The following is a 12,277-nucleotide window of genomic DNA, read 5'->3' as shown; positions in this document are numbered from 1 at the left end:
ACAAATACTATATCCCTTATTTGTAGGTAAACTGCTAACAGGTGCACCAATATGACCCTAATTAGTGTGTTAAGTGCTAATTCCCCTTCATGGATGCTACCCACATTCTTTTCTTGATAGTCATGCCAAACACTACGGTATACACATGACCTATAGTGTCATGCATAACGTCTATAGACCCTCATTACTTTGGAGCATCCCTCCCTGGGGGATCATGCCAACTTCATCTACAGATGACAGGCGGACCTTCCTCCAAAGCCCCCAGTTGCTCAGGCAGAGTCCCAGCAGCCCTCCTGCCTGACCTCCCTGCTGAAGTTCTGCAGCCTCCACCCCTCCAGGACTAAGCTGATTTGAAAAGTTGGGCCATAATCTCAGTGCAGTTGTAATGGCTACCGATGCCAAACTTTTCAAAAGAGAAACAACCTGGCAAAGTATTCAAAGAAAAAGAAAGAGCTCTCTGGGGTCCAGTGGGGTCTTCTCAAGAGGTACGGGTAGTTCTGGAAGGACTGAAGAGCAGGCAGGGGAAGGAGATGGGGACAAACACCTCCTATGCCTGGGGGAGTGCAGCCCTTAACAACAAAAGTGAGCAGCTCAGAGGCAATTAAAGGGAACACAGAGACTCCAACCAGAGAAAGCCAGCTGGGAGGACAGGGCAGGGAAGAGCTGGGGGAGCTGGGAGAGGGCACAGTGGGTTGTTGTCCACGTCCTCAGTGTGAATCAGTGCCGGACTCTGTCAGGGTCGCTAAGGTTGCTCTCCTGACTACAGTAGCAGTGTGGCCAGATGCCACCTGCGCTGTAATGCGGACCCTACTTCAGGAATTGCCTTTGGGGTTCCTGGGAATTTATCTGGTGATCTAAGTATCTGGTATCTAATAGCAGTTTCTGTTCTGTCCTCTGGTCCTTTGTCACGTGCTTCATTCTTCCCTCCAGGTCTAGGCTTGTGCTCCTACCACCTGAGCTGGATTTAGGGTATGAAAATAAGACAAAACCACCCCAACCTGCTCAGCTGTTTTCCCCAACCCCTGGGAAAGGCCCCCTGCCCTGGAAGCTTCTTCCCTTCTCTCCTCCCTCAAGCTCCTCAGCATGTGGGATTCACCTGGGGGGCTCTAAACACGGCTAATTCCTGGGTTCCGCCATGACCTTTTAAAAGGTGGGGTGTGGCCTGGGCAGGGGAATTTTGAACAGCTCCCTGGGTGACTTTAATGTGCAGCCAGGGTGAAAAGCACTGCTCTAGATCCTGAGCTTCAGGCATTAATCTTTTGGATAAATATCCTGTTGGTCCCCTTCACCTGTGTCTGAGGGAAGGAGGTGACAGAGGAGGCAGACCCTGACCTGAGGGTCTGGAGGGCAACTAGCTGTGCTGGTGATGAAAGAGCAGGTCTCACTCCCCAAGCCCAGTTATCATTGGTTCCACGACATTTTAAGAGTCTAGGCAGTTGTAAAAGTGAGGGAAGTAGTTCCTGTCGTGGCTCAGTGGTTAATGAATCTGACTAGGAACCATGAGGTTGCAGTTGCGGGTTTGATCCCTGGCCTCGCTCAGTGGGTTAAGGATCCGGTGTTGTCATGAGCTATGGTGTAGGTTGCAGGCACGGCTCGGATCCCGAGCTGCTGTGGCTCTGGAGTAGGCCAGCGGCTACAGCTCCGATTGGACCCCTAGCCTAGGAACCTCCATATGCCGTGGGTGCAGCCCTAGAAAAAACAAAGACCAAAAAAAAAAAAAAAAAAAGTGAGTGACGTATTGATATTGAAAATAAGAATGTATCAAATGCACTTAAATTTGGCTGAGCCGAGCTCAGTAGACCAAGAGTAACTCTGGTCTCCTCATTAGAGCAGAGAATCTCAAAGTGGAGTGAGCCGCAATCACCTGGAGGGCTCGTGGAGACAGATCTCTGGGCCAGAACTTCTTCTTTAGGGGGTCAGAGTGCGACCTGAGGAAGGGCGTTTCTCACAAGGTCCCAGGTATGTGGATGCGGCTGGTCAGGGGACCACACTCTGAGAAGCCCTGTACTGGCGCGTTTTACTATGAATGCCAGTGACATGGCACTTCCACTGGAGCTATTTCTGCTTAGTTGTAGAAACATGGTCTGTCTTAGCTACTCTTCAAATTTTACAATACCAAACTGAAAGAAATAGCGAAGAACCCAGGCAAAAGCTGAAGTGTGAGTTCGGTTCAAAAATAACATACTTGGATGGATAGAAACATTTGGAAGGATAACACATTGTCCTGCCCTGCTCCATCCTTTCATGGATTTCATTCAAAGAATTGGGCTTTGGGTTCACCATGTTTTTTTCAGAAACGACGTATATTATCATGGCCTGAAAAACTACTAGGTAGTTTCCAAATGCTTCACTTACTTCTGGGCAATGGTCTGTGTTATCGGAAGAAAAAAAAATTCTAAAATCAGTAGTATATCCCTACCTTTCTTAGTTTATAGGTAGTTTGTAGGTAAATCCTTGTCAGGGATTATACATATAAAAACATGTTAATGAGACACTTCGGCACATAACTTTGCTAAAAGTCTGGTAAAGATAGCTGAACGTCTATGATATATGAGCCCTTTTAAACTCCCCATTTTCTATGGTCATTCAGTAAGAAAACTAGTATTTCACAAAGTTAGTTATTCACAGTCAATGACTATTTGGTGAACCCCGGAGTGAATTCAGTTTGCCAAAGTTATCCAGAAAATGTAAGTGTAAGGGTGGCAGGAGAATACCTTTTCTTTTAATGGGCAGTATTGTTCCTGGTTTACCTAAAGTCCCTCAGCAAGGACATGGGCACACAGTCACCAGTAGGACAGCAGCATATGAGTGGCACCTTCTTCCACTGCCTACCCTCCTCGAGTTTCTCAGTAGCCTGTCATTAGAAAAATATCAGCCAACTGAGTCAGAATTTTTTTCCTCAGGTGTTTGTTTTTGTTTTGTTTGCTTGTTTCAATGCTTACGTATACCGCTAAGACCAAAATTTTCGGGAAACATAAAAGATGATACCTGTCCTTCAAGTACATTTTGTCAAAACCAAATCATCCGTATTCTAAGTTTCCACATTCACTGCTCAGTGAGATCTTGAATGATTTCTCGTCTTTGCAGAGTTCTTTATATGTACCTATGGCTTCAAGCAAAACCCAGTTCTTCTATTTGTCTTAGTTTTTTACCTGGGAATCACTCATCTTTATTCAAGTAGTAAACACATAGCTTTGGAAACAAAGATGGCAAGCTATCAAAATAAGTTTGTTTTTTATTAGGCAATTTCCCAGCCTTGATTTTAAAAACGTGTCTCCAATTATTAACAGACTTACTTGCTAATAATGAGTGTTTCCTCTCCACCTATCCAGACCCTCATGAATTCTCCATACATTTTGTTGTAGTAGTTGCAGGCACTGCCAATCCCCATCCAGAGGAACCTGAAGTGGGAAATGAGGGGCCCAATTCCCAGAAAATAGCCAGGACCTAGGGAAGTCATTAGATCACAGTCAGTATTTCAGCAACATCAAGAAAAGCAATTGCTTTAAGTTATTGCTGTTCTTATTTTTTTAAAATCTGATTGTCCACTTATATCTTCTGATGTATATAGGTGAATCACACACATTCACAGTGATTAAAAGAACCACACAAGTTAACATGGGGCTCTTCACAGCTCCATGAGTAACGAGTACTTCAGAGTCTACACCACAGCAGTTCCATATGGTCTCAATCATTTCAGTCACAATGAACTGGAGTAGGGTCTACTCTATCCTTGCCATGTAAATGGTGTCCATAATTTTCAAATGCAAGTCAATCAGGTCTTCTGGTAACAAGGATGAAAACCAGGACAAGTGATGAGCTGACAGATCTGTCTGGCTCCCTAGTTTTGTCTGAAAACATTGCGTTTGAAAGTGCAAGCTAATGCATGGGGTGGGTTTGAATTCGTTTGTGGTTTTGGTGTTGTCTTTTTAGCTGTGAGAAACATGGTCTGCAAAGACAGTGTCCAACAAAGGGCATCCATTCCTTTTTTTTTTTTTCCATTCAAAAATGATTCAGTTTAAGAAGAGAATCTTAAACTAAATCTCGTTAGAATCAAAGAAAGTTAAGCATTGAGGAAGGAGGCACTGGCTGATCAGTGTCCAGCCCAGAGTCTGAGACTAATGAAGAGCAGTGGCCCTGACACCCTTGCTGATGTAGATCGTGACAGAAATGTGAGCCAAAACTCACACAGTTGGCTGAGACAGTACAGTGCTGTAATAATTTAGATAATCTGAGTTTTTGCATGAATCATCTAAATTGAAAGTTTAGTTCCAAATCTGGCAAACCAGGTTACTCCTTAATTTTGCAGTGGCGGGATTAATCTGGACAAGATGATCAGGTTTTTTTTTTTTTTTTTTTTCGTCTTTATACTTCATTGTTAATGTCTATAGAACCAATACAAGGATTTGGGTTCTTTTGAGTTAAGGGTTCTTAATCTTAGGATTGTTCTAATAACACTATATTATAACTAGATGACTTAACATTAAAATAATTTCATTGAGCTCTCAAAAAGAATTAAGTTAAACAAGCTGATTTGATTATATACATATTTTCTTAAAATTTCACCAGATATGCTGACCTCTCGTCAGATGAAATATGCGTAATAACATAATATTTTGCTAAATATTTTAGCTTGAAACATTATAAATCCTCTATAAATGTTTCCTGGATGATTTTTTAAGTGATTAGATGTGTAAATGATGAAGTTTTAAATGTCATCATGATTTAGAATATTTTAGGTGTATTTACATTGATAAACATGGAAAAGATAAAATATCTCCTACACTTAGTCCCTGTGAAGTCAAACATCTGTCTTTTAGGGAATAAACTTACTCAACGAATATGCAAGGCCCATGAGGAACAAAGACATACAAGTAACAGCTTTACTTTTCATGTTTTAACTAAATATTTCGTGCCATGTAGAAAGTCTTACTATTTGGCAACCACCATTCAAATTTAACATATGACAGTGAAGAGCCATAGCTCCTGAAAAAGAGAGATTGTGATGAATTCTGCTAAGGTTGAGAACCTGAGTGTTCTAACCGTAAGAGAAGCAGAATTTTTGATCCCTCTTATGCCAGCTTAATTCAGCCAGCAAACACTGAGACACTGCTACTTACAGGCACTAGCTCCAAATTAAGGACCCGAAAGGGTATGATAAGTATAATTCAGTCCCATCAGGTGCTGGGCAGGAAAAAAATGTGAAAAAACCCCACAAAATCAAATAATTATCCCACAATGTGATCCTTTCCTTTGCGTGCGTATCTTGTAGCGTAAAGTTGGAAAGAATAATGCTCTGTCTAGAAGGGGAGAAGTTTTGGTAGGATATTAGGGAAGCTCTGGTCGTATCCTCATTAAACGGCTCTCTGCTCTCAGATTTGGGAATGCCGATCTATACATTCAAAGACTGTGGGAGTCTCTTCACACCCAAAGAGGAGCAGGAAATGCTTCCCTGCATTTTTGTGCAGAGACAGCCTCCATCAGGCTGGCACCTGAGACCTCTTGCCCCCTGTCCTAATCAAGAAGCTGTTTCATTCCATGCTCGGTGTAAACCCTGGAGAAACCTGTGCACATGAATGTTCATAGCAGCACTGCTCACAATAGCCCCAAACTAGAGATATCCCAATTGTCCCCTAATGTCTGGAATAGAATGGGTGGATTAACCATGAGGTGTTTCTGTAACTTCGTATCAGATGAACTGCAGCTGCATGCTACAACCTAGATGAATCTTACAGGCATAAAAATGAACTACAAAGCAAGACAAAAGAATAAGCAATGTAGGATTCCGTTTTTAAAACCTGTAAAACCAGGCAAACTTAAAGTATATTGTTTGCAATATGAAAATAGGTGAAAATTTTATAAAATAGCAGGGGAGCGATTGTCACAAAAATAGAAGATTCTCTACTTCTGGGGGCGAGAGAGGGTATGATTAAAAGGCACAGGAGGAGTTTCTAACATCCCACTTCTTGTCCTAGACTGTGATGATCTGCTTATCCGTGCTTTTTTTTTTTTTGGTCAAACAGATTGTTTACAGACAATGAGACTGTATTGCCATGTCTATAACTAATGTGGTGCCCAGGGCAGAGGGAGGCTTTGAGGAGAGGATCTGTGTGCAAGGTTCCTGTGTCCTTGGGGAAGGGAGAACTGCCAGGTGTCAGGTAACTGTGAGTCCTGGGCAGAGATCAGTGAACTGGGCCAGTTTCCCCAAATTGAAGTTTACAAAGCCCTCACATAGAAGTGACTCCTTCCTCCCCCAGCCCTCATGGCCCTCCCTGGCACTAAGTCCTCTGCCTGTGTGTGTCATCTTTGCATATTCCTGCCCCCCACTCCCCCCAGCACTGATATGCAGGCCCTTTTAAGTAAATGGAGGTTGACAAAGCTGAGATCTGGGTCTCAGTCTCATCCCTTACTAGCTGTGGACACTTACCCGCTTTAAGTCTCGAAGTCTTCATCTGCAAAATAGGCATCACCACGCCCACCTCAACAGAGTGCCATGAGGTTCACAAGAGAAAATGAGCATGAAACTGCTTTGAAAATTGTAAGTTGCTTGAGAGCTTTGGCTCATTGAGCCTTCTTAATGCTTTGGCTTTCACTGACCCTGATATTCCCCACACCTATAAAACCAAGAACCCAGAGAGCCCGGAGGTCAAAGGTGGGATCTGGTCAAAGGTGCTCAGAAGTACTGGTCAGCAAGAACCACCCTGCAAGGCCAGTGTCCTTACCTGCCCTTCCCCAACCAGGAGTCATGGCATCTCAGCCTGGGCCACTGGAGGGCTCTGACCAGACCTCACATTTTCTCAGGGAAAGCATGGAACTAGAAGCTCCTGGTAGCACAGTGGTTGTCCACCTGAGATGCAGGACTTCCTGGTGGGCCCCCTGGTCCCCTATTCCTACTTTCCTTCCAGCTGAGGTGCTGGAAAGCCTTTTCCCTTTTCTAGGCTTGATCCCCACACCTGTGAAAAGACAAGTTTGAATGCCACAGTTTCTCATACTTGTCTCAATGGTTTGCCTGTCAAGGCAGATCCTGTCTCTGGGGCTCAGTTTCCCCTTCCGTCAAACAAAGGGGCTAGGCTCCATTGCCTGGTGCTCAACCCTGACTGCTCAGGAAAATCATCTGGGGAGATTTTTTCTAAAAGAAATCCACATGGGAGTTCCCTTCATGGCTCAGTGGTTAATGAATCCGACTAGGAACCATGGGGTTGTGGGTTCGATCCCTGGCCTTGCTCAGTGGGTTAAGGATCCAGCATTGCCATGAGCTGTGGTGTAGGTTGCAGATGTGCTCGGGTCCCATGTTGCTGTGGCTCTGGCGTAGGCTGGTGGCTACAGCTCCAATTAGACCCCTAGCCTGGGAACCTCCATATGCTGCGGGAGCGGCCTGAGAAAAGACAAAAAAAAAAAAAAAATCCACATGGTGGCACCTCTTCAGATAGGGCTGAGAATCACCTGTGAGTCCTCTACCTGTCATGGTCCTCTACCTGTCATGGTCTGATGTTCCAGCCCAGGGTGGGGTGGACAGAGTGAGCTGCCAAAGCTGCAAGGATTCCATTTCCTATGCTTGTCCCCACCCACCCCGCCCTACAAAGGTCCAGGGGAGTTCTCCCTCCACCTGCAACATAAATATCTAGCCTCCCTCTGCCCTTCATCATTCATGGATCCTGACTTGGGTACCCACCGGAGGAGGAGAAATCTAGTGAGGAAGGGGAAGGGGTTCAGTTACAGACCATGGAACAGGCTTTCTTCCAACTCCCCCCATCAGGGAGTAGAGATCAAAACTACTAAACATTCCTTTACACTGGGCTTGAAAAAGTAACCTCAAATACCAGGCTGAATCAGACAGAGAGGCAGGCCGTTCTGTGGAAAGTGATAAAGAACCCAGACCCAGGGCGCTCTGCAGCAGCCCCACACTCCCACTCTTCATCACTCTGTGCGAGGCCCACCACACTTGGAAGCGTGTGATGGCTTGGCTCTTGAACTAGAGCCTTACCGGATATCTTATGGGACTGGGGACAGATGCCTGCCATGAGGGATTTTCCCTCAAGACTAAAAAGCAGTCTGATATTTCAGAGAATTCTGAGTTAATCTGATACTGTGTCATGGTGGAGTTTCTACTGGAATTATCTGGGTAATTATATAGTACTTTTGCTTGATCTACAGCGCTTGTTGAAGATTTTTTTCAGATTTCCAAGGGAACTGTTTCTACTGCAATTATCTGGGTAATTATATACTACTTTTGCTTGACCTAAAGAGCTCATCGAAGATTTTTTCAAATTTTCAAGGGAACCATAGTGGTCCCAATTCTTCTTCCACTGTCCAAGACCCATCCACCCCTTATGGTGGAACCAATATCACCATCATGCCCAATATAAAAGAAAAATGAAGAGTGTGTTGGGAGAAGGAATAAGTTCAAGAAAGGAAGAGTCCAGAGTACATGGATAAAGCAAAGTGGAAGGGAGATAGAAAAGGGGCAGAAGGATTTCCAGCAACATTTTCCCCTTCAGAGAAAATCGAATCAACAAAACAAAAAACAAATGTAAACAAACCTGGAATTTTACCTTGCTATACTGCATCTTAAACTTACTTTAAAGGATACATATGCCAAGTCTATTTTACCAAAGCATAGTATAGGCTGGCAGGGATTATTTAGGATAGTTTTAATGTTTTCATTAGACATGTGCTGACAGTTGGCTAAAATTGTTTGCCTGAGTCTTCATTTTCTAATATGCCGTGCCCTTTAACCATCTCCCCAGATTTGCTCTTTTTCCTTTTGACGAATTTCCTTTACCCTTATGGATCAAAAGCCCAAGAAAACAATCTCCTTAGATATAGAAATAAATGGCTGACTTACCTGGTATTGAGGATGTGTCCTCATAATTCCAAACCCAGAGAAGTAAGCCAATGAGCAGCAGGATTGCAATGCTGCCAAAAAGGACAGCTTCAGACACCATGCTGCTGATGTTCATTGGGTTCAGCATTTCCAAAACCATCTTGCTTTGCTTGATCTCAGGGGAAGCAATATAAAATCCTGTGGAAATCAGAGGGGCAGAAAAGTTAGACAATGCCCCAAAATATACATTTAGGACTCCTGTTGCCTCAGATGATGCTGGTACTCTAGAGATGGGCATTTTGTTTTACAATGTGATTGGACACTTAGACAAGACATATTTGTAGTTACAAGTCAAAACAAGTAAGCCCAAGAGAAATCTCTGGCTTGAAATGCAGCATTTCTGACCTTGGCAGAGTCTCAGGTTCGTTTAGACGCTTGGTCTGATAGAACTTATCATCTTGCCCTTGAGTGGGTAGAATGACTGAATTCCCAATTGAGGGCCAAATTTCTTACCAAAATACATGAAAATGAAACTCAATCCAGAGATGGAGCCATTAAATGACTTCATCAGCAGAATTTTTTTAGGCAATCTTTTCCCCTTGAAGCCAATTAAAAACAACAACAACAATCCCCAACTCCCTTCCCTGCTCAAAATTACCTCCCCCCAAAAGGTAAGCTTCTGTAGTAAGAAGATGTTTCATGGCCATCATTGAGGTATTTCAGAGCTCCCATGAGGTTGTCTATTGAATTCAATGTGACTCACTCAGGACAATCTTATCCTATTTCCTGTGATGAGGTTTAAAATCTCTTGAACCATATGCTAGGGAAGTAGTGTATGCGAGCCTATGACAGAAGAAAAAATAGGAGAGGAAACATAAAAGACAAGGAGAAAGAGAAGTAATGGGGGCAGGAAGAAAAGAGAGGACAGACATAGTTGATGCCACCAAAAGTAGGTTCAGTTGTCACCAGCAACCAAGCTCCCCCCAGCAGCTAATCTCCTTTGAAGGACAATTTTCACTTTGATTTGCTGGTTTTGTCCTGTGTTTATTTTTTTCCTTTTTCTCTCAGAGACCATTTTTTTCTACTTTACTGAGATGTAATTAACACATAGCTATATAGAAGTTTAAGGTGTATAGCATGATGATTTGACTTACATAATTCTGAAATAATTACCACAATAAGTTTAGTGAATATCCATCATCTCCTACAGATACAACACTAAAGAAATAGGGGAAAAATTTCCCTTTTGATGAGAACTCTTAGGATTTACTCTCTTAACAAATTCCACATATAACACATGACAGTGTTAACAATCTTTATCATATTGTACATCACATCCCCAGTCCTTATTCATCTTATAGCTAGAAGTTTGTACCTGTTGACGACCTTCATCTAATTCACCCTCTCCCAACCCCACTACCTCTGGTAGCCATAAATCTGATCTATGAGTCTGTTTCTTTGTGTTTAAAGCGTAATTGACCTACAACACTATGTTAGTGTCTAGACAGCATAGTGATTCAGTATTTTTATACATTTAGAAATGATCACCATGATAAAACTAGCTGTCATCTATTATGTAAGTATTGACTATATTCCCTGCACTTTACTACATTTCATACCCATGACTTGTATTATGTAACTGAAAGTTTGTACCTCTTAATCTCCTTCACCAAATTCTTCCCTCTGCCCAGACCCCTCCCTTCTGGCAATCACCTGTTCATTGTCTGCATCTGTGACTCTCTGTTTACTTATGTTTGTTCATTTGTTTTGGTTTTTAGGTTTTACATGTAAGTGAAATCATACATCATTTGTCTTTCTCTGTCAGACATTTCATTTAGCATAATACCTTCTAGGTCCATCCATGTTGCCACAAATGGCAATATTTTTTCTTTTTTTTTCTTTTTTAGGCAATCAGAACTACAGCTGCTGGCCTACACCACAGTCACAGCAGCATTGGATCTGAGCTGTGTCTACAACCTATACCACAGCTCACAGCAACACTGGATCCTTAACCCACTGAGCAAGGCCAGGGATCAAACTGGCAGCCTCATGGTTCCTAGTCAGATTCATTTCCACTGCACCACAATGGGAACTCTGGTAATATTTCTTTTTTTATCACTAAGTAATATTCCATTACATATACGTATATACTGCATCTTCTTTATCCATTCATTTGTTGATGAGCCCTTAGTTTGCTTCCATATCTTGACTATTGTAAATAATTCACAGTAAACATAGGGGTGCATATATCTTTTTGAATTCGTGTTTTAATTTTTTTCCATGAATACCCAGAGGTGGAATTGCTCAATCATAGGTAGTTCTAGTTATGATTTTTTGAGGATCCTCCATGTTATTCTCCATAGTGGCTGCACTATACATGACCACGAACAGTGCACAGGGGTTCCCTTTTCTTCACATCCTCACCAGCAATTGTTATTTGTTCTCTTTTGATAATAGCCATTCTGATTGATATGAGGTATTATCTCATTGTGGCTTTGATTTGCCTTTGCCTGACGATTTGTGATGTTGAACATCTTTTCAAGTGCCTCTTGTCTGTCTGTATGCCTTCTTTGGGAGAGTGTCCATTCAGGTCCTCTGCCCATTTTTTAATTTGGCTGTCTTTTTGATGTTGAATTGGATGAATTTTCTTTTAATTGTGGATATTAACCCCTAACTGAATATATAATTTGGAAATATTTTCTCCCATTCAGTAGGTGGTCATTTTGCTTTGTTGATAGTTTTATTCTCTGTGCAAGTTTTGTTTGTTTTTTTGTTTGTTTTGGTTATAGTCCCATTTTTTTTTAATGCTTGCTTTTGTTTTCCTTGCCTGAAGAGATATATCCCAAAAAATACTGCTAACACTGATGTCAAAGAGCATATTGTCTATGTTTTCTTCTCAAAGTTTTATAGTTTTAGGTGTTTTAAATCTTTAATCCATTTTGAATTTGTTTTTGTATATAGTGTAAGAAAATAGTCCAGTTTAATTATTTTGCTTTCAGCTGTCCAGTTTTCTCAACACCATTTATCAAGAGGCCATCTTTCCCCCATTATTCTTGCTTCCTTTTTTGTAGATTTCTTGCCCATATGAGTGTGAGTCTGTTTCTGCACTTTCCATTCTGTTCATTGATCTATATGTCTGCTTTTGTGCCAGTACAATACTATTTTGATGACTACAGTTTTGTAGTATAGTTTCAAATCAGGGAGTTTGATACCTCCTGTTTTGTTCTTCTTTCTTATGATATTCTTAGTTATTCAGTGTCTTTTTTGTTCCTATACAAATTTTAGAATTACTTGCTCTGGTTCTTTAAAGAATGTTATTGGCACTTTGATAGGGGTTGCATTGAATCTGTAGATTGCCTTGAGTAGTATGATCATTTTAACAATACTAATTCTCCCAATTCATGAGTAGAATATATCTTTACATCTGTTTGTATCAGCTTCAATTTCTTTCAT

The 12,277-nt window shown here is 41.9% G+C and overlaps 1 protein-coding gene across 8 annotated transcripts in view; it reads right to left on the bottom strand.

Annotated features, from left to right (window-relative positions):
* Positions 1–12,277, bottom strand: part of LOC403333 (cytochrome P450 family 19 subfamily A member 1) — a 188,118-nt gene that overhangs the window by 21,866 nt on the left and 153,975 nt on the right. For 7 of the 8 annotated variants that reach the window (XM_085010975.1, XM_085010990.1, XM_085010966.1 and 4 more), the window contains 2 exons: positions 8,846–9,022; positions 3,297–3,447 (listed from right to left, as the gene is read on the bottom strand). In XM_085010975.1, the coding sequence (XP_084867101.1) occupies positions 3,297–3,447; positions 8,846–9,022 (328 nt within the window). 8 annotated transcript variants of the gene reach the window in all.

This window comes from Sus scrofa, chromosome 1 (genome assembly GCF_054392235.1).
Source record: "Sus scrofa isolate SSC_HxYL_T2T_F1_AM1 chromosome 1, Sscrofa_HxYL_maternal_Yorkshire_Landrace_v2.0, whole genome shotgun sequence".
NCBI classification, from domain to species: domain Eukaryota; kingdom Metazoa; phylum Chordata; class Mammalia; order Artiodactyla; family Suidae; genus Sus; species Sus scrofa.
Note: the sequence above shows the minus strand (reverse complement) of the source record. Positions and strands in the feature narration are given on the sequence as shown.